The following is a 21,536-nucleotide window of genomic DNA, read 5'->3' as shown; positions in this document are numbered from 1 at the left end:
AGCCCCTTGGCTGTGCTGGGGACTTGTCCCTGCCCTTGTCCCCATGTCCCCAAGCCGAGCAGCCCCTTGGCTGTGTCAGGGACTCGTCCCTGCCCTTGTCCCCAAGCCCAGAGGCCCCTTGGCCATGTCGGGGACTTGTCCCTGCCCTTGTCCCCAAGCCCAGAGGCCCCTGGCAGTGTCAGGGATGTGCCTGGGGCTTTGTCCCCAAGCCGAGCAGCCCCTTGGCTGTGTCAGGGACTCGTCCCTGCCCTTGTCCCCAAGCTCCCCAGCCCCTTGGTCACGTCAGGGGCTTGTCCCTGCCCTTGTCCCCAAGCCCTACAGTCCCTTGGCTGTGTCAGGGACGTGCCTGGGGCTTCATCCCTGAATCCCGCAGCCCCTTGGCTGTGCTGGGGACATGTCCCTGCCCTTGTCCCCGTGTCCCCAAGCTGAGCAGCCCCTTGCCTATGCTGGGGACATGTCCCTTCCCTCGTCCCCAAGCCCTGCAGCCATTTGGGGGGGGAGGGGGGAGCTTTTAGGCACCCAGGGGCTGCAGCAGCTCCCCTTGCCCCCCCCCCCAGCCCCCTCTGTCCCACTCCAGCCAGGACCGGGGTAAGGGCAAACCGCGTCCCTTGTCCCCGTCCCTTGTCCCCGTCCCCGGGGGCTGCGGTTTGGGCAGAGGGACAGCGTCCCACCCCGGAGCTGTTTACGCGCCGCAGGACGGGTTCAAGGGCGTGTTTTGTAACCGGCGGAGCAGCTGCTCCCGGCTGGAGCGGGGCCAGCGGCCGCTCGCACCAGGCACCGCGGCCTCTGCCTGCCTTCCCAGCACCCAAAAAAGCCAAATTTAACCCCAAATCAGAGGCCGGGTAATGGTGGTGGTGGTGGGGGGGGTGTTCAGCGCTGCTCTTCGTGCCCTTTTTCATTCGTGGAGTGAGTTGTGGCCGGTCTCAGCTCACCGGGGGAGTTGCTCGCCCTGGGTTTTGCTCCCTGTTTTGGGGTCGGGGCGGGAGGTGGGTGCTGGTGGGTGCCCCCCCCCGCCGGGAGAATAAAGCACCCTGGGAGAAGAGTGGGTCTGTGCTGCTGCGGGCCCCCCTGCGCCGGGGGGGGCGGGGGGTTTGGGTGCCAGCACCTTAGGGTGCCCCTGGGGACAGGGGTGGTAGTGGGGCTGTGGGTACGGTCACCCTGGGGTGCCTTGGGGCTGGTTGGTGGGTGCTGGCACCCTGGGGTGGCTGTGGGGAGAGGGCTGGTGGTGGGGCCATGGGTGCTGGCACCCTGGGGTGCCCATGCTGGGGACAGGGCTGGCAGTGGGACAGTGGGTGCTGGCACCCTGGGGTGCTGTGGGGCTGGAGGTGGGGTGATGGGTGCCATCAGCCTGGGGTGCCCATGTGGGGACAGGGCTGGCAGTGGGTGCTGGCACCCCAGGGTGTCCATGGGGGGATAAGGGTGGCCGTGGGTGCTGTCACCCATGGGGACAGGGCTGACAGTGGGTGCTGTCACCTTGGGGTGCTCCCCCGGTCCCCACCCCCGGGGACATCACCTCCCCCACCCCCCCAGGATTTCGGGTCCCCCCGCCCCATCATCCCCCGGCCTCCCTCCCTTGCCACTCCCAAGATGGCGCCAGGGCGCACACCAAGACACCCCAACGCCGGCGCCGTCGACTCGTGATGACATCACCCACCCGCGCCACACCCAAGATGGCACCCACGCGCCTCACCGCGCTCTCTCTTCCCTCTCCCCGACCTTCCCAACATGGCGGCGCCGCCTCGACGCACTCCCCGCCCCCCCGCCTGACGTCATGCAAGAGGCGGGGCGGCTTTAAAGGGACCATGACCCCGCGGGGGCCGCCGCTACCGCCGAGGCCGGAGCGGGGCGCGGGGCGGCGACCGGCGGCTGGTGAGGGCGGGGGGGCGGGCATCGCCGCCCCGGGGGTGCGGGGCAGCACCGGCTTTGGGGGGCCCGGGGAGGGGGCCAGGGCTGGATTGGGGGGGCAGTTTGGGGGAGGCAATACCCCGGGGGACAGGAATAGCCCGGGGAGGGGGGCAATATTCTCCTGGGGAGGGGCAATAATGCCGGGGGGCGCTTATTAGCCCATGGGGGGGGAAGACTAATTGGGGGGCAATATTAGCTTGGGGAGGGGTAATAACGCCGGGGGGCAGCATCAGCCCCCAGTTACGGGGGGCAATATTCGCCTGGGGAGGGCAATACCGGGGGGGGGGGGGCAATAGTAGCTGGGGGCAATATTAGCTGGGGGAGGGGGCAATTTTAGCCTGGGGGAGGAGTAAAGTCGGGGGGCAGAACCTGGTGGGGGGTGATGGGGGTGGGGGAGGGGAAATAGGAGTTGGGGGGTGGGGGCAATACGGGGGTGGCAATGCGGGGGGGGGCAATACCGGGGGGTCACTACTGCCCCGGGGGGGGCACAATTTGGGGGGGGGGATATTGCCGTGGGGAGGGGGCAGAGCCAGCGAGGGGGGCTAATATGGGGGGGGGTAATGGGGGGGGAGTTGTCACCCATGGCGGGGGGGGAGTTGTCACCCCTGGGGGGGGCAGTTGTCACCCATGGGGGGGGCAGTTGTCACCCATGGGGAGCGTCACCGGGCCCCGGCGCCGCCTTTGCCGCAAACAGGGTGCCGGGAGCCGGCGCGGTGCGGTGACGCTCGGCGGTGTCCCCCCTCCGTGGGGTGACCCTCGATGGCAGGGGGTGACACGTGCCAGCCTCGGTGACGTCCCCGCTCCGGTGCCCGCCGATGCCACCGTCACCTCCCTGGGGTGTCCTTGGGAAGGACGGTGGTGACGTGTGGCGGGGGGGGGACACACACACACACACGACGACGACAACACCGGGGCTAGGCCCGGCGGTGGCACCGCCGCTCGGGGACCCTTTCGGGGTGACATCGGTGACAGGTGACAGCGGCCGGTGGCCTGGGCGCGGTGAGCGAGGCTGTCGCAACGGAGGGTTCCTGCCAGCACTTCCTCTCCCCACCGGGGAGGGGACACTAAAGTCCCCAAGTGGGGGGGGAGGGGAGGACACCCTGAAGTCCCCTCCCGGCCACTCGATGTCACCGAGCACCTTGGGGACACCCTGGGGACACCCCAGTTTCTCACCTCACCGCGTCACGCAGCAAATCGAGGCCAAACTCGACCCCCGGCGGAGTTTTACCTGCGCTGTGGGGATGTCACCCCGTTGTCACCGGTCCCTCGGTGTCCATCGTGGGTCCCCGTGTCACAAACCTCTCATTTTTATTTTTTATTTTTTTCCCGTTTCCGCAGGTTTTTGCATGGGCGGAGCCCCGCCGCGGCCATGGGGCAGAGCGAGTCGGAGCCGCAGGAGGAGGCGGAGGTAGGACGTGTCACCGCGGCCGGGTAGGGGTGACAGTCACCCCCGTGTGTGTCCCCAGCGTGGCGGGGGACACCGGGGGCTCAGCTGTCCCCTTGTCCCCGCAGGACGCGTCCCTGACGGCCGTGCTGCCCAAGCTCTTCGCCGAGGAGCAGCTCCCCACCGGCGCGGTGAGGACCCCCAGGGGACGGGAACTTGTCCCCATGTCCCCAGGGGACGGTGTCCCCACCCCCCCAGGGGACGGTGTCCCCATCGCCAGTGCTGTTCAGCACCCCCTGAGGGGACACAAATGTGTCCCCATGTCCCCAGGTGACAGCAACCTGCTTCCCAATGCTGTTGGACCCCCAGGTGACACAAACTTGTCCCCACGCCCCTGGGGACAGTGTCCTGGTCCCCAGTGCTGTCGAGCACCCTGAGGGGACACAAATTTGTCCCCATGCCCCTGGGGACATAAACTTGTCCCCATGCCCTTGGGGACAGTGTCCTGATCCTCAATGCTGTCGAGCACCCTGAGGGGACACGAATTTGTCCCCACGCCCCTGGGGACAGTGTCCTGGTCCCCAGTGCTGTTGAGCACCCTGAGGGGACACAAATTTGTCCCCACGCCCCTGGGGACAGTGTCCTGGTCCCCAAGTGCTGTCGAGCACCCTGAGGGGACACAAATTTGTCCCCATGCCTCTGGGGACACAAACTTGTCCCCACACCCCTGGGGACAGTGTCCTGGTCCCCAAGTGCTGTCGAGCACCCTGAGGGGACACGAATTTGTCCCCATGCTTCTGGGGACACAAACTTGTCCCCACACCCCTGGGGACAGTGTCCTGGTCCCCAGTGCTGTTGAGCACCCTGAGGGGACACGAATTTGTCCCCATGCCTCTGGGGACACAAACTTGTCCCCACGCCCCTGGGGACAGTGTCCTGATCCTCAATGCTGTCGAGCACCCTGAGGGGACATGAATTTGTCCCCACGCCCCTGGGGACAGTGTCCTGGTCCCCAGTGCTGTCGAGCACCCTGAGGTGACACAAACTTGTCCCCACATCCCTGGGGACAGTGTCCTGGTCCCCAAGTGCTGTCGAGCACCCTGAGGGGACACAAATTTGTCCCCATGCTTCTGGGGACACAAACTTGTCCCCACGCCCCTGGGGACAGTGTCCTGATCCTCAATGTTGAGCACCCTGAGGGGACACGAATTTGTCCCCACGCCCCTGGGGACAGTGTCCTGGTCCCCAGTGCTGTCGAGCACCCTGAGGTGACACAAACTTGTCCCCACATCCCTGGGGACAGTGTCCTGGTCCCCAGGGCTATTGAGCACCCTGAGGGGACACAAATTTGTCCCCACGCCCCTGGGGACAGTGTCCTGGTCCTCAATGTTGAGCACCCTGAGGGGACACGAATTTGTCCCCACGCCCCTGGGGACAGTGTCCTGATCCTCAATGTTGAGCACCCTGAGGGGACACGAATTTGTCCCCATGCTTCTGGGGACACAAATTTGTCCCCATGCCTCTGGGGACACAAACTTGTCCCCACACCCCTGGGGACAGTGTCCTGGTCCCCAGTGCTGTCGAGCACCCTGAGGGGACAAAAATTTGTCCCCACGCCCCTGGGGACAGTGTCCTGGTCCTCAATGTTGAGCACCCTGAGGGGACACAAATTTGTCCCCATGCCTCTGGGGACATAAACTTGTCCCCACGCCCCTGGGGACAGTGTCCTGGTCCCCAGTGTTGTTGAGCACCCTGAGGGGACACAAACTTGTCCCCACGCCCCTGGGGACAGCATCCCAATGCTGTCGAGCCCCGCCTATCCCTCCATGTCACCAAGGTGGCACTGCCATCGCTCACCCCCTGCGCTCGTCCCTGTCCCCCGGGGGACACCGGGGACACGTGGGGACCCCCCCCCTCCCTCCGCAGGTCCTGGGGGCGATGCTCGGCCTCAGCCTCTTCACCGTCATCGTCGCCGCTGCCATCGTGGTCCTGGTCCGCCGGCTGCGCCTTAAGAGTGAGTGACACTGCCACGGTGGCCTTGGGGACAGGGGGTGACAGGGCTGCGCCCCATTAAGCTGTCCCCGTCGTGTCCCCAGAAATACCCGCGCAGGGGACACCGAAATATCGCTTCCGAAAACGGGACAAGATGCTCTTCTACGGCCGCAAGATCATGCGCAAGGTGACGCTCGGGGTGGCAGCTGGGGTGACTTCATGGTGTCACCGTCGGGTGACATCCCGGCTTGGTGTCCCCAACCCCAGGTTTCCCAATCCACCTCCTCCTTGGTGGACACCACCATTTCCAGCACCTCCCGGCCCCGAATGAAGAAGAAGCTCAAGATGCTCAACATCGCCAAAAAGTGAGGTGCCGCCAGCGGCGGGAGACGGGCGGGTTGGTGGTGGCCGTGCCCCGATGTCACCTCCTTGTCCCCAAGGTTCCTGCGCATCCAGAAGGAGCTGCCCACGCTGCAGCTGAAGGAGCCTCCGCCCTCGGTGCTGGAAGCCGACTTGACCGAATTCGACGTGGCCAATTCCCATCTGCCCTCCGAGGTCCTCTACATGCTCAAAAATGTCCGGTGAGGCTCAGGATCGGGCCCCTTGGGGGGGGGGGGGTGTGTGTCAGGAGCCGGCCCCCGGGGTCAGGATCAGGCCCTGGGGGGTGAGGATCCATCCCTGGGGTCAGGATCTGGCTCCAGGGAATCAGGATCCAGCCCCGGGATCAGGATCTGGCCCCAGGGGGTCAGGATCCGTCCCTGTGGGTCAGGATCCAGCCCCACGGAGGTCAGGATCCGGCCCCAGGGGGGTCAGGATCCGTCCCTGTGGGTCAGGATCCGGCCCCAGGGGGGGTCAGGATCCATCGCTGTGGGTCAGGTTCCATCCCTGGGGTCAGGATCAGCCCCCAGGGAGTCAGGATCCAGCCCTGTGGGTCAGGATCCATCCCTGTGGGTCAGGATCCATCGCTGTGGGTCAGGATCAGCCCCCAGGCTCAGGATCCATCGCTGTGGGTCAGGATCCATCGCTGTGGGTCAGGATCAGCCCCCAGGCTCAGGATCCATCGCTGTGGGTCAGGATCCATCGCTGTGGGTCAGGATCAGCCCCCAGGCTCAGGATCCATCCCTGTGGGTCAGGATCAGCCCCCAGGCTCAGGATCCATCCCTGTGGGTCAGGATCCATCGCTGTGGGTCAGGATCAGCCCCCAGGCTCAGGATCCATCGCTGTGGGTCAGGATCCATCGCTGTGGGTCAGGATCAGCCCCCAGGCTCAGGATCCATCCCTCTGTACGGGCAAAGCCGGATCGCCGCGCCCAAAGACGCTCTTCCCCTTTGCCTCCCGCTCTCTCCCCCTCTGCGTCCCCATCGCCGTGGGTCCCGGCGGGCTCCGTGTCACCCGTTGTCCCCGGCCTCGTCCCCGCAGGGTCCTGGGCCACTTCGAGAAGCCGCTGTTCCTGGAGCTTTGCAAGCACATGGTTTTCCAGCAGTGCCAACAAGGGGACTACGTTTTCCGGCCCGGCCAGCCCGACACCAGCATCTACGTGCTGCAGGACGGCAAGTTGGAGCTGTTCCTCACCGAACCGGTGCGGGGACGGGGACGAGAGGGGGACGGGGAGATGGCAGGGGGATGGGGACACCGCGGGGGGATGGGGACGGAAAGAGTAAAATGAGGGGGGGGGGTTGTGCTTCGTAGGATGGGAAGGAGACGGTGATGAAGGAGGTGTTCCCCGGGGACAGCGTGCACAGCCTGCTCAGCATCCTTGATGTCATCACGGTACCGGTGGCGGGGCTGTCCCCAACACCCCCCGGTGACAGGCTGTGGTTGGCCCCAAGCCCCCTACACCTGATCGTGGCCGTCCCCAAACCCCCTAAGCTCAAACGTGGCCGTCCCCAAGCCCCTGCAGCCCAACCGTGGCCGTCCCCAAGCCCCACCAGTTGTCCCCAAGCCCCTCCAGCCCAACCGTGGCCGTCCCCAAGCCCCACCGGCTGTCCCCAAACCCCTCCAGCCCAACTGTGGCCGTCCCCAAGCCCCACCGGCTGTCCCCAAGCCCCTCCAGCCCAACCGTGGCTGTCCCCAAGCCCCACCAGCTGTCCCCAAACCCCTCAAGCACAACCGTGGCTGTCCCCAAGCCCCACCGGCTGTCCCCAAACCCCTCCAGCCCAACTGTGGCCATCCTCAAGCCCAACTGTGGCCGTCCCCAAGCCCCACCAGTTGTCCCCAAGCCCCTGCAGCCCAACCGTGGCTGTCCCCAAGCCCCACCAGCTGTCCCCAAGCCCCTGCAGCCCAACCGTGGCTGTCCCCAAGCCCCACCAGCCGTCCCCAAGCTCCTCCAGCCCAACCATGGCCGTCCCCAAGCCCCTGCAGCCCAACCGTGGCTGTCCCCAAGCCCCACCAGCTGTCCCCAAACCCCTCCAGCCCAACCATGGCCATCCCCAAGCCCCTGCAGCCCAACCGTGGCCATCCCCAAGCCTCACCAGCTGTCCCCAAACCCAACCGTGGCCATCCCCAAGCCCAACCAGCCAAAAGCCCAGTGCCACCAGCAGGCTTTGCCAGCCCCTAGCTGCCACCGTCCCCCATCCATGCCCAGGATGGATCTCCCCATCCCGGCAAGGCCACCAACGCCATGGCATGTCACCTAGGGCCACCAGCGACCGTACCGGACGGTGTGTGCCCGGGCGGCAGAGGACTCCACTGTCCTACGGCTGCCGGTTGAAGCCTTCTCAGCCGTCTTTGAGAAGTACCCCGAGAGCTTGGTGCGGGTGGTACAGGTGAGTCCGCGTTGGGGGGCCATGGGGGGGACCCTTGGGGTGGCAGGGGACCACTGATGGCTTCTTGTCCCTTCTTGTCCCCCCCTCCTAGATCATCATGGTGCGCCTGCAGCGTGTCACCTTCTTGGCTTTGCACAACTACCTTGGGTTGACGAATGAGCTCTTCAGCCACGTGAGTGCGTGGCAAAAATGGGGGGGGGTCAGGCCGGATCCGGACCCCCGCCCAGCCCCGCTGATGTCCCCCTTTGTAGGACATGCAACCATTGCGGCTCTTCCCCCAACCCGGCCATGCCGCCCGCACCAGCCCCGTCCGCCACGGCAAGCGGGGGCTCGGCAGTGCCGACGAAGGCAGGGAGCCGGGTAAGAGCCGGGAAGGGGGTGCTGGGACTCGCCCCCCCCTCATCCTGCCACCGCCATGGTGCGGGGCTCGGCTGTCGGTGCTCATGGTGGTCTCACCTTGCAGCCGACCCGCTGAAAACCGGAGGCCTGGAGACCCCCGTGCCGCCACCACCGCCGCCGTTGAGCCGCTGCATCTCCATGCCGGTGGATATCTCCGGTGGGTCAGAGGCTGGAGGAAGGAGGGGGGGGTCCTCCGGGGTCGTGTAGCCCCCCCCAAGGGTTGTGCACCCCCCCCAGCATCCCCAGCTCGGACGCCGGTTACCCCCCCGGTCCCCTCCCTCACCCCTTGCAGGCATCCAGAAGGGTCCCCGCTCCGACTTCGACATGGCCTACGAGCGCGGCCGCATCTCGGTGTCGCTGCAGGAGGACAGCACCGGCGCCTTGGCCGCCTTCTCCCGGGTAAAGCCGGATCCGGCAACGCCACGTCCACCCAAATCCTCCCCACCGGGGTGGCCACGGACGGGTGCCGGAGCTGTCCCGTCTCCCCGCAGTCCGTCTCGCATGAGCCCAAGGAGCGCAAGTCGGTGACGGTGGAGGAGCAACCTTCTGGTGTCTACCACTACAACTACTGCGAGGACGATTCGGCAACCGGCGATTGTCCCTTCGGGCCCTACCAGGGCCGCCAGACCAGCGCCATCTTTGAGGCTGCCAAGCGGGAACTGGTCAAGCTCATGAAGGTGGAGGTGAGGGCAGAAACGGTGCCAGCACGGGGGAATCGTGGCTTCGTGATGGTCCTCTGTTGCGTTGCGGTGGGTTCCCGTTGCTTCGTGGTGGTCCCCCGTGGCTTTGTGGTGGTCCTTGTCACTTCATGGCGGGTCCTCGTTGCTTCGTGGTGGGTCCCTGTGGCCTTGTGGTGGTCCCCATCACCTCATGGTGATCCCCTGTCGCATCTTGTTAGTCCCTCGTTGCTTCGTAGGAGTCCCTGTTGCTTCATAGTGGGTCCCCGTCACTTTGTGGTGGGTCCCCATCACCTCATGGTAGATCCCCATCACTTCGTGGCGGTCCCCGTGGCCTCAGGGTGGTCCCCCATCTCTTTGGGATGGTCCCCCATCTCCTTGTGGTGGTCCCTATCACTTTGTGGTGGTCCCCATTGCCTTGGGGTGGTCCGCTGCCTCCTTGTGGTGGTCCCCATCACTCTGTGGTGGTCCCCATTGCCTTGGGGTGGTCCGCTGTCTCCTTGTGGTGGTCCCCCATCACTTTGTGGTGGGTTCCCATCTCCTCGTGGTTGACCCCGTGGCCTCCTGATGGTCCTCTGTCTCCTCGTGGTGGTCCTCCATCACTTTGTGGTGGGTTTCCATCTCCTCATGGTTGTCCCCGTGGCCTCCTGATGGTCCTCTGTCTCCTCGTGGTGGTCCCCATCTCCTCATGATGGTCCCCATCACCTCATGTGATGCCGTTCTTCCCTCTAGGACCCTTCTCTCCTCAACAACCGTGTCTTGCTCCATCACGCCAAAGCCGGGACGGTCATTGCCCGCCAAGGGGACCAGGTGGGTCTGGGTTTCGGGGAGCTGGTGTGGCATCTTGCTCCTCCCGCCCTATATTTCCATGGGGTGCTACTCTTTCTACTCCTGCCCTATGGGTGGTGGGGGGCAGGAATGATCCCCAGAGCTACCTGGAGGGTGCAAAACACCCTGTGAAGAGGACCAGAAGAAACTCCAAGCGGTGCTGGTGGGACCCCTCATGCCTGGGGGTCCCAGGTGGCCCCCAACGGTGACAGGGTGCCGTTTCGGCAGGATGTGAGCCTCCACTTTGTGCTGTGGGGCTGCCTGCACGTGTACCAGCGGATGATCGACAAGGCGGAGGACGTCTGCCTCTTCTTGACGCAGCCCGGCGAGATGGTGGGACAGCTGGCCGTGCTCACCGGCGAGCCCCTCATCTTCACCATCAAGGCCAACCGCGACTGCACCTTCCTCAAGATCTCCAAGTCGGACTTCTATGAGTGAGTCCCGGCACCAGCGGAGGAGGTCTGGGGTTGATGCCAAAGGGGATTCCTGCGGTGAGCGCTGTGGTGGCATCTCTTGGGGCCACCACCGTGTCCCTCAACTGCTGTTGACCCATAGGATCATGCGGGAGCAGCCCAGCGTGGTGCTGAGCGTTGCCCACACGGTGGCTGCCCGTATGTCACCCTTCGTGCGCCAGATGGACTTCGCCATCGACTGGATGGCGGTGGAGGCCGGCCGGGCGCTCTACAGGTGGGTACCAACAGGTTAGTGTCTACCTCAGCTTGAGGACCACCTTGACAGGGGGCTGAGGTCCTACTGGTGGTGTCCCCAGGCAGGGTGACAAGTCGGACTGCACCTACATCGCGCTCAACGGGCGTCTCCGCTCCGTCATCCAGAAGGGCAGCGGCAAGAAGGAGCTCATCGGGGAGTACGGCCGCGGGGACCTCATCGGCGTGGTGAGAGCCATGTCGGGGCCAAGCGATGGGCGCCCTGTACGTCTTGCCGATACATCTTGGCTATATGTCTTCTTCTCCAGGTGGAAGCCCTCACCCGGCAGCCCCGTGCCACCACGGTCCACGCGGTCCGGGACACGGAGCTGGCCAAGCTGCCTGAGGGCACCTTGAACAATATCAAGCGCAGATACCCCCAGGTACCCCCAGAAGAGGGGTCTGCACCCTCTTCCCGTGGAAGGAGCATGTCCCCATGTCCCCCCCAGCTGGTGGCTGCAACGCTCGTTAAAACCAGCTTAAATTAAGGAATTAAAGACGTGATTTGAGCTGCTGGAGGAGAAGGGCTGATGTACTAAAGGGTTGTCCCTCTCTGAGGTCCCCAAGGATGGGTGGTGGTGGTGGCACCCAAAAAGGCGTGTGAGACACCAGTCTGGGGTGTTAATGAGTCTCCAGCTTGGGAAGCCCTGCCAGGTCTGATGGCCATTCCCGTCCTTGTCCCTGCAGGTTGTCACCCGCCTCATCCACCTCCTGAGCCAAAAGATCTTGGGAAACCTTCAGCAGCTCCGTGGCCCCTTTGCAGGTAGGTCCTGAAGGGACTGGGGACAAGGGGGTGCCCTCTCCAAGGCCGGTGGCCATCCTCGGAGCAGCACGTGGAAGGTGTCTACCACCCCATGGTGGTGTCCCCCCACTGCCACCGCGTCTCTGTCCATGCAGGCTCTGGCTTGGGCATGGCCTCCAGCTCAGAGCCCACCAACCCCACCAGCAACCTGTCAACGGTGGCCGTGCTGCCAGTGTGCGATGACGTGCCCACAGCTGCCTTCACACTGGAGCTCAAGCACGCGCTCAACGCCATCGGTGAGTGCCAGCGCAGTGGTGACCACGGCACGGTGGTGGCCATGGCGTGGAGGTGACCATGGTCCTATGGCACACCAGTGACCTGGTGTGGTGGTGACTGCAGCCCCATGGCATGGTGGTGGCCATGGAATGGAGGTGACCATGGTCCTGTGGCACACCAGTGACCTGGTGTGGTGGTGACTGCAACCCCATGGCACGGTAGTGGCCATGGAATGGAGGTGGCCATGGTCCTGTGGCATGGTGGGCTCCATGGTGTGGTGACTGTCACAGCCTATTGGCATGGTGGTGATCACACCATGGTGGTGACCACAGCCCCATGGCACGGTGGTGACGAGGCATGGCAATGACCAGAGCCCCATGGCATGGTGGCGATCACACCATGGCGGTGACCACAGCCCCATGGCATGGTGGTGACCATGGAATGGAGGTGGCCATGGTCCTGTGGCATGGTGGACTCCATGGTGTGGTGACCATCACAGCCCCATGGCATGATGGTGACCACACCATGGTGGTGACCACAGCCCCATGGCACAGTGGTGACCATGGCATGGCAATGACAGAGCCCCATGGCACGGTGGTGACCACAGCCCCATGGGGCACCAGTGACCATGTCCCCACCTCTCCCAGGTCCCACACTTCTCCTCACCAGTGACATCATCCGTGCCTGTCTCGGCTCCTCGGCACTGGACAGGTAACTCCCATCGGCAGGAACATCACCGGCGACCCACTACCGTGCCGCCGGCTGACCCCTCCATCTTGGCAGCATCCAGGAGTACCGCCTGTCGGGCTGGCTGGCGCAGCAGGAGGACATCCACCGCATCGTCCTGTACCAAACCGACTGTACCCTGACACCGTGGACCGTGCGCTGCATCCGTCAAGCCGACTGCATCCTCATCGTAGGGTTGGGCGACCAAGAGCCGGCGCTGGGAGAGGTGAGGTGGGGGGTAGGCGGTGGTGGGACAACACCGCGCAGGGTGGCTGATGGCTTCTACAGCTGGAGCAGATGCTGGAGAACACGGCAGTGCGCGCGCTGAAGCAGTTGGTCCTCCTACACCGCGAGGATGGTCCCAGCCCTTCCCGCACCGTTGAGTGGCTCAACATGCGCAGCTGGTGCTCGGGCCACCTCCACATCAAGTGTCCCCGGCGCGTCTTCTCCCGCCGTAGCCCCACCAAACTGGTACGTGTGTCCCCCTGGGTGACCTCGGTGGTCCACCACCGTCATCGGCACCCATCGTCCGTCCCATCCGCAGCGGGAGATGTACGAGAAGGTGTTTGAGAAGAGCGCTGACCGGCACAGCGACTTCTCCCGGTTGGCACGGGTCCTCACCGGCAACACCATCGCCCTCGTCCTGGGAGGCGGCGGGGCCAGGTGGGTGCCGCGCCGTGGCAGGATGCGACCCGGCAGGGTGGGGGTCCCGCTCTCATCCATCCTCCTCTTTATTTTCTCCGTCCATCCAGGGGTTGCTCCCACATCGGGGTGATCAAGGCGATGGAGGAGTCGGGGATCCCCATCGATATGGTGGGTGGCACCTCCATCGGTGCCTTCATCGGGGCGCTCTACGCCGAGGAGCGCAGCGCCGTCCGCACCAAGCAGCGGGCGCGCGAGTGGGCCAAGGTGGGTGCCGTGGCACGTCCCCCACCCCAGCGAAGGCCCTCCCTGCCTGTGGCCAGCCCTGCCTGGGGTGTTTCTAAAGCATCTCCTTCCACCTTCTCCTTCTTCCTCTTTTTCTTCTTCCCCCTTCTCCTTCTTCCTCTTCTTCTTCTTCCTTCTTCTTTTTCTTTTTCCTCCTTCTTCTTCCTCTTTCACCTTCTCTCCTCCTCCTTCTTAGTCGTCCTCCTCGTCTTCTCCTTCTTCTTCTTTTTTCCTCCTTTCTGTTCTTCCTCCTCCTCCTCCACCTTCTTCTCTCCTTTTCTTCTTCTGCTGCTTCTTTCTGCTCCTCTTCTTCTTTCCTTTTTCTTTCTCCTCCTTCTTATTCCTCCTCCTTCTTCTCTTCCTCCTCATTCTTCTTCATCCTTCTCCTCCTTCTTTTTCTTCCTCCTCCTCCTTCATCTCTTCTTATTCATCATCATCCTCCTCCTCCAGTGCATGAATTCAGTGTTCGAGACTGTCCTGGACCTCACCTACCCCATCACCTCCATGTTTTCGGGTTCAGCCTTCAACGCCAGCATCAACAAGGTTTTCCAGGACAAGCAGATCGAGGTGCGTCGCACAGATGCCTGCCGGCTCCGCACCCACCCATGGTGGGGGGTCCGACCAGCTCCCTACCCACCCACCAACGTCCCCACTGCGTCACCTGCCCCATCTTGTCCCCACAGGACCTGTGGCTGCCCTACTTCAACGTCACAACTGACATCACAGCCTCAGCCATGCGGGTGCACACTGACGGTAAGAGCTCCCCAGGGAGCCAGGGAAGCTCTCCGGTGCCACCACATCCCCCCTCGTGGGGACCCTCCTCACCGGCACCCCAAAACGGTGTCGCTGCCCCACGGGGGAAGGTTTGCCATGTGCCATGGGGAGGACACATCCTGGCACGGTGAGGAAAGGGCTTGGAGGGCTCATGGTGAGCCCGGGCAGTGGTGGCTTCCCAGAGCCACCTGGTGCTGGTGACGCCACCAGGCTCAGGTCCCCATGGGGGTCTGGCTGTGCCCCACGTCCTGGGTGGGGTTGGGGGCAGAATTGGTGTGTGGAGCCACATCTCGCCACCCTGAGCATGCATGTCCCCTGTAACATATCTGCTTCCCACTAACCCCAGTAACCCACGCTCACGGCATGTGGAGCACAGGGACGCGGTGGCAGTGCTGGGGATGCCGCGGTGGCAGGGATGATGCCCATTGGTGGTGGGGATGATGCCGTGGTGGTGGAGATGATGCTGTTAGTGGTGGGGATGATGCTGTGGTGGTGGTGGAGACAACGTGGTGGTGGTGGAGACGTGGCGGTGGGGACGATGTGGTGGTGGTGGAGATGATGTGGTGGTGGGGGGGACATTGCGGTGGTGGGAACATCGCGGTGGCTGCCCCTCCTCCTTGCCTGGTGTCGGAGCTCACCTGGGACATTGAGCCGTCCACGGGGCGCATGCGGTGGCTCGTAAGCAGCCTGGCTCTCGCTCTGCCTCTGGCCTCTAACGCCAACTAATCCCCGCTCACCACCTCTAACCCTCCGGCGAGCATCTCGCCCGTCCGTCCTTCCCCATCCCGGCATGGCCGAGGTGCTTTCCCTTGGTCTTGGGGCTGCAAATGTCCCACCGGCGCGGTGCCAACGTCCTCGGTCACCTACCGCCGGGTTTTCGGGCGTGTCCCGTCCCCCGTGGCCGTGACCGTGTCCTCTCCCTCCGGCAGGCAGCCTTTGGCGCTACGTCCGAGCCAGTGCATCTTATACCCCCTACCTGCCGCCGCTCTGCGACCCCAAGGACAGCCACTGGCTTGTGGACGGCTGCTATGTTAACAATGTCCCAGGTCAGCATCTTGCTCCCCGGGGCCACCGGCCTCCCCAAAAAATATCCCCTCCCACCCCCCAAAACCACGTCCCATCCCAAGTTGAGCCACCCGGGCTTCGCAAATGGCCGGTCAGGGCACGCGACGGGTTCCTCTGCCACCCGTGGGTGCCTGTTGGGCACCCATGGGGTGCAGATGGCCCCGGGCACAGGCAGGGGCGAGGGGCAGCCCCCCGGGGGGGGTCTCGGGCGGGCCGTGCTCATTGCGTTTGTTCCCGCCGGCGCAGGCTCGCTCTGGCGGTACGTGCGAGCCAGCATGACCCTTTCTGGGTACCTACCGCCACTCTGCGACCCCAAGGACGGCAACTTACTGATGGACGGTGGTTACATCAACAATCTGCCAGGCAAGTAGCAGCTCAACGCCGTCACCGCCACCGCCCAACCAGGGCGGCAGCCAATGCGGCGCCGGATCTGGCCCCGAGGGCGGTGGCGGGCGGTTGGGTGGGGGCTGCATGGCCACCACGAGCTGGGTCCTCAATGGATGGCGATGTTGAGGTTGGATTTGGGACATCTTGCTTGGTTTTGCATCTTCTTGGTGTCTTCGTTGTTGGGGCGTCCTCTCAGGGCGTGTTCAGCCTCTTTCACATGGAAGAAGCGTTCATCCATCTTGTGTCATCTCTTGGTGTCCTCAGTACCAGGTGGCTTCTCAGGGCATCTTCATATTTCTTCATATGCCAGATGCATCCTTTCATCTTGCATCATCTCTTGGTGTCTTCGGTGTTGGGCGTCCTCTCAGGGCATCTTCATCCTCCTTCATGTGCCAAAAAAGTTGCGCAGTCTTGCGTCGTCTCTTGGTGTCATCGGCACCAGGTGGCCTCCCAGATCATCCTTCTTCACATGCAAAAAATATCCCTCCATCTTGCATCATCTCTGGGTGTCCTCAGCAATGGGTGCCCTCCTGGAGCATCTCCGTGCTCCTTATGTGCCAACCACCTTCCTCCATCCTGCATCATCCTCTCCTGGTGTCCTCGGCATTGGGTGTCCTGCCAGGGCATCTCCGTCCTCCTGCAGGTACAGACCACCTCCCTCCATCCTGCACCATCTTTTGGTGTCCTCAGCATTGAGTGTCCTCCTGCGGCATCTTCATGCTTCATCATGTGCAAAGCACCTTTGTCCATCTTGCATCATCCTCTCTTGATGTTCTCAGCTCCAGGTGCCCTCCTTGGGCCTCTCTGTCCTCCTTCACCTACAAGACACCTCCATCTGTCTTGTACCACCTCTTGGTGTCTTTGACACCAGGTGCCCTCCATCCTCCTTCACAGGCAAGCCACCTCCCTCTGTCTCATACCATCTCTTGGTGGCCCTGGCACTGGGTGCCTTCCTGGGGCATCTCCATCCTCGTTCATGTGCAAGCCACCTCCTGTCATCTCAAACTCTCTCTTGATGTCTTCGACACCAGGTGCCCTTCACATGCACGGCACCTCTCTCCATCTCAAACCATCTCTTGGTGTCCTTGATGGCAGGTACCCTCCCAGAACACCTCCATGCTCCTTCCCATGCAAGCCACCTCCCTCCATTCTGTGTCATCTCTTGGTGTCCTTGGTACCGGGTGCCCTCCCAGGACATCTCCATCTTTCTTCAGATGCAAGCCACGTGCCTCCATCCTGCACCATGTTTTGGTGTCTTTGGTACTGGGTGGCCTCCTGCGGCATCTTTGCGGCTCCTTCATTTTGAAGCCACCTTCCTCCATCCTGCGTCATCGTCTCTCAGTGTCCTCAGCACTGGGTGCCCTCCTGCAGCATCTTCATCTCCCCTACATGTACAAGACACCTTCCTCCGTCTTGCATCGTCTTTTGGTGTCCTCAACACTGGGTGCCCTCCTGGAGCACCTCCATCCTCTTTCACATGCAAACCACCTTCCTCCATGTTGCATCATCTCTTGATGTCCTCACCACCAGGTGTCCTCCTGGAGCACCTCCATCCTCCTCCATGTCAAGCCATCTCCATCCCCCTCGCATCATCTCCTGGTGTCCTCTCCACTGGGTGTCCTCCTGGGGCATCTCCACGCTCCTTCGCATCCCACCACAGACACTGCAACTTGCCTGTGCCCTCCCGTTGCCCCAGCACATGCTCTGCTCCCCACCAGTCCTGCCGCTGGGCTCCTGCCCCCTACTCCAGCACCCACAGGACACTGCTCGTCCCACCACGAGCTCCAGCATGGCTTTGCCATCCAGCCCCGGCCTTGGGGACAATCCCTCGCCCCCATTTCCCTGCTCCGCTCGTGCCACCACCTCTCACCGTGGGCTCAGACCGGGGGAAACCACGACGCTTCCGACCCAGCTTGTTCCTTTCCCACCCCGCAGCCGACATTGCCCGCAACATGGGTGCCAAGACGGTGATTGCCATCGACGTGGGCAGCCAGGATGAGACAGACCTGTGCAACTATGGGGACAGCCTGTCTGGCTGGTGGCTTCTCTGGAAACGTCTCAACCCCTGGGCTGAAAAAGTCAAGGTGAGGACCGGTGGGATGCGGGGATGCTGGTGAGATGGTGCGGGCGGGGTGCTGAGCATTTTATCCTCGCAGGTGCCCGACATGGCGGAGATCCAGTCCCGCCTGGCCTACGTGTCGTGCGTGCGGCAGCTGGAGGTGGTGAAGTCCAGCTCGTACTGCGAGTACATCCGCCCCCCCATCGACCGCTTCAAGACCATGGATTTCGGCAAATTCGACGAGATCTACGTGAGTTGGGGGATGGAGAGGCTGGTGGGGTGGCCTGGACCATCATTTAGGGTGCCTCTGGCCATCACAGGATGCCCCAAACCATGGGTTGGGGTTCTCCAGCCATCAGTTGGAATGTCCTGGCTGTTGATTGGGGCGTCTTGGCCATTAACAGGGTGCCCTGGCCACTAATGGGGTGCCCCAGATGTGGATTGGGGTGCCCTTGCCATCAGTTGGGTGTCCAGGCCATTAACAGGGTCTCCTGGCCATCAGGTAGGGTAAACCAGCAATTGATTGGGTGCCCCAGCCACCATTTGGGGGTGCTCTGGTCCATCGGTTGGGGTGTCCTGGCCATTGGTGGGGTGCCCCTGCCGTCAGTTGGGTGCTCAAGCCATCATTCAGGTATCCCAGCCATTAATAGAATGACCAGACCATCATCTGGGGGGTGCCCGAGCCATCGTTCAGGGTGCTTGGGCCATCAGTTGCCATGTCCTGGCCATTATTTGGGGTGCCTGGGCCATCATTCCAGCTACCCAGGTCATCATTTGGGGCTCCCTGACCATCAGTTGGGCTGCCTGGGCCATTGGTCAGGGTGCCCAAGCCATCAATGGGGTACCCTTGGCCATCATTTAGGGTGTCCTGACAAGGTTGAGCATCCCAGTCATCATTTGGGGTACCCTGGCCATCAGTTGGGTGCCCTGGCCATCAATAGGGTGTCCTGGGCCATCAGTTGGGATGTCCTACCCATGAGTTGGGTGCCCGGGCCATCATTTGGGGTGTCCCAGGCCATCATTTGGGGTGCCCGGGCCACCAAGGGGCTGCGGCTGCTCTCCCTGCAGGACGTAGGGTACCAGCACGGCAAGGTGGTCTTCGACGGTTGGAGCCGGGGCGACATCATCGAGAAGATGGTGAAGGACCGGCGTTCGGCTGACTTCTACGAGAGCAAACGCATGGACGTGAGCAGGGGGTGGCACCAGGGCCCGTGGGTGGTGGTGGCTGCGTGGGGACCTGCCCTGAGGCATCCTGGGATGGGCCACCCTGGCCCTGGCACCCTGATTTTAAGGATTTTTTTTTTTCCCCCTGGCCCTGGAGCCATCTCCAGGGAGCAGCACCCTGCTTGTCCCTTGTCCCCTCTGGCTCCCCCATGTCCTTCTAGCCCTCCTGGTGCACTTGTCCCCCCTGGTGTCCTCCTGTCCCTCACTGGCGTCTTCCTGTCTCCCCCACCCCACTCCGTCCTCCTGTCCCCTTGGTCCATCCTCATGACCCTGCCACCCCGGTCTATCTCCTGTCCCTTCCCAGCATCATCCTGTCCCCTTGGTCCATCTCCTGTCCCCCTCCCCATCATCCTTTTGTCGCCTTGGTCCCTCTCCTGTCCCCCTGAGCATCCTTGTCCCCTCCTTGGTCCATCCCCTGTCCCCCCCAGTCATCCTTTGTCCCCTTGATCCATCTCCTGTCCCCTTGGTCCCTCTCCTGTCCCCCCAGCATCTTTGTCCCCTCCTTGGTCCATCTCCTGTCCCCCTCCCCATCATCCTTTTGTCCCCTTGGTCCCTCTCCTGTCCCCCCCTGCATCCTTGTCCCCTCCTTGGTCCATCTCCTGTCCCCCCCAGTCATCCTTTGTCCCCTCGATCCATCTCCTGTCCCGTTGGTCCCTCTCCTGTCCCCCCCAGCATCTTTGTCCCCTCCTTGGTCCATCCCCTGTCCCCCCCCAGTCATCCTTTGTCCCCTTGATCCATCTCCTGTCCCCTTGGTCCCTCTCCTGTCCCCCCCAGCATCCTTGTCCCCTCCTTGGTCCATCTCCTGTCCCCCCCCAGTCATCCTTTGTCCCCTTGATCCATCTCCTGTCCCCTTGGTCCCTCTCCTGTCCCCCTGAGCATCCTTGTCCCCTCCTTGGTCCATCCCCTGTCCCCTCCCCATCATCCTTTTGTCCCCTTGGTCCCTCTCCTGTCCCCCTGAGCATCCTTGTCCCCTCCTTGGTCCATCTCCCGTCCCAACCCCCTTCATCCTTCGTCCTCTTGGTCCATCTCCCATCCCCTCCTTGGTCCACCTCCTGTCACCCCTGCCTCCTTTTGTCCCTCTCTCTGTGTCCCCTTACCCATCCCACGTCCCTCCTTCTGCCCCCTCCATCCTCACCCCTCTCGCACATGGTGGGGGGCTGCTCGGGGCCCCCCCCCCCTTTCCTCCCCTAGGTGCTCACGTGCCCCAGCGCCGGCTTCACCGACCTGGCGGAGATCGTCTCCCGCATCGAGCCCGCCAAGCCGTACTTATCCGACGGATACGCAGACGGTGAGCTGGCGGGCAGGCGGGGGTCCGGGGTGCGGGGCTGGATCCGGATCCGGACCCTGACCGTGCCCCCCGCCTCGTGCTCCCCCAGAGGAGTCCGACTACCTCACCGAGTACGAGGACGAGGGGCCGGAGCCAGCGCGGGGCGAGGAGGACACCTTCGCCCCTTCCGAGTGGGCCGGCGCCGGCGCCTTGGAGGCTGTGAGTGCCCCGCGGCCGCGGAGAGCCTTTGAAATGGGGTGTCCCTGGGTCCGGGGGCTCCCAAGGGTGCCCCGATCCCACGTGTGGGGTGTTCCTGGGGCAGATCCTGCTCCTGGCCATGGACACCCTGCAAAATGGGCTCGGGGACAGCCTGGAGCCCCTGGGTGCTGCAGTGTCCCTGTCCCAGTGTCCCCCACATGTCCCCCACGTGTCCCCCAGCTCCCTGCGGGCTCGGGGACAGCCTGGAGCCCACGGCTGCTGCAGTGTCCCTGTCCCAGTGTCCCCCACGTGTCCCCCACGTGTCCCCCAGCTCCCTGCAGGCTCGGGGACAGCCTGGAGCCCCTGGGCGCTGCAGTGTCCCTGTCCCAGTGTCCCCCACGTGTCCCCCAGCTCCCTGCAGGCTTGGGGACAGCCTGGAGCCCCTGGGTGCTGCAGTGTCCCTGTCCCAGTGTCCCCCACATGTCCCCCACGTGTCCCCCAGCTCCCTGTAGGCTTGGGGACAGCCTGGAGCCCATGGCTGCTGCAGTGTCCCTGTCCCCGTGTCCCCCACGTGTCCCCCAGCTCCCTGCAGGCTCGGGGACAGCCTGGAGCCCGTGGGCGCTGCAGTGTCCCTGTCCCAGTGTCCCCCACGTGTCCCCCAGATCCCTGCGGGCTCAGGGACAGCCTGGAGCCCCTGGGTGCTGCAGTGTCCCTGTCCCAGTGTCCCCCATGTGTCCCCAGCTCCCTGCAGGCTCGGGGACAGCCTGGAGCCCGTGGGCGCTGCAGTGTCCCTGTCCCAGTGTCCCCAACATGTCCCATCTCTCCTCAGGAGGAGGAGAAGAGCCTGCGGCACCGCCTGAGCCCAGCCCGGGACCCCTCTGCACCCCACACCTGACCCCAAACGTTACCGAAGGAGCCCAAGAGCCGGCACTACCTCCGTTCCCCGGGGGTGTCCCCTACCGACCCCCCCTTTCTGCGGCCGCTTCCCCGGCCGGGGCTCGGCCCCGCGGCACTTTCCCACTTGTCCCACCTTGTCCCCATCGCCGTCCCCAGGCTGGGTGACGCGGGGGGCTCCAGGGACCCCCATTTCCCCCCCCTCCTGCACTGTTGCACTGGCCCAAATCCCCCCTCCAAGGCCCGGCCGTGCCCCGCTGGGGAGGAGGGGAAGTGACTGCTGTATATTTTCTTTTTTTTTTTTTTTAATTATTATTATTATTTAAAATGAACCCGGCTGTAA

General features: G+C 63.7%; 1 protein-coding gene across 5 annotated transcripts; it reads left to right on the top strand.

The window, feature by feature from the left end:
• The first annotated feature begins 1,806 nt into the window (after positions 1-1,806).
• On the top strand, positions 1,807-21,525 carry PNPLA6 (patatin like domain 6, lysophospholipase). Of its 5 annotated transcripts, none has more exons than XM_072848355.1 (36): positions 1,807-1,869; positions 3,244-3,313; positions 3,418-3,480; positions 5,216-5,303; positions 5,386-5,468; positions 5,549-5,646; positions 5,722-5,862; positions 6,701-6,860; positions 6,971-7,051; positions 7,918-8,046; positions 8,138-8,218; positions 8,298-8,406; positions 8,510-8,602; positions 8,738-8,844; positions 8,937-9,128; positions 9,855-9,932; positions 10,179-10,384; positions 10,506-10,637; positions 10,720-10,843; positions 10,924-11,037; positions 11,342-11,417; positions 11,552-11,692; positions 12,320-12,383; positions 12,456-12,624; positions 12,687-12,869; positions 12,943-13,061; positions 13,151-13,307; positions 13,776-13,892; positions 14,009-14,078; positions 15,029-15,145; positions 17,487-17,635; positions 17,708-17,860; positions 18,679-18,795; positions 20,026-20,122; positions 20,211-20,320; positions 21,129-21,524. In XM_072848355.1, the coding sequence occupies exons 2-36, from the start codon at positions 3,275-3,277 to the stop codon at positions 21,192-21,194; spliced, it is 4,023 nt and encodes a 1,340-aa protein (XP_072704456.1). In that variant the 5' UTR covers positions 1,807-1,869; positions 3,244-3,274; the 3' UTR covers positions 21,195-21,524. The 5 variants fall into 5 exon arrangements, with proteins under 5 accessions (XP_072704456.1, XP_072704458.1, XP_072704459.1 ...); XM_072848356.1 differs by lacking the exon at positions 1,807-1,869 and adding an exon at positions 2,782-2,904; XM_072848357.1 differs by lacking the exon at positions 10,924-11,037 and having other exon boundaries at positions 10,720-10,879; positions 21,129-21,525.
• The last annotated feature ends 11 nt before the right edge of the window (positions 21,526-21,536 follow it).

This window comes from Ciconia boyciana, chromosome 31 (assembly GCF_034638445.1).
Source record: "Ciconia boyciana chromosome 31, ASM3463844v1, whole genome shotgun sequence".
NCBI classification, from domain to species: domain Eukaryota; kingdom Metazoa; phylum Chordata; class Aves; order Ciconiiformes; family Ciconiidae; genus Ciconia; species Ciconia boyciana.
Note: the sequence above shows the minus strand (reverse complement) of the source record. Positions and strands in the feature narration are given on the sequence as shown.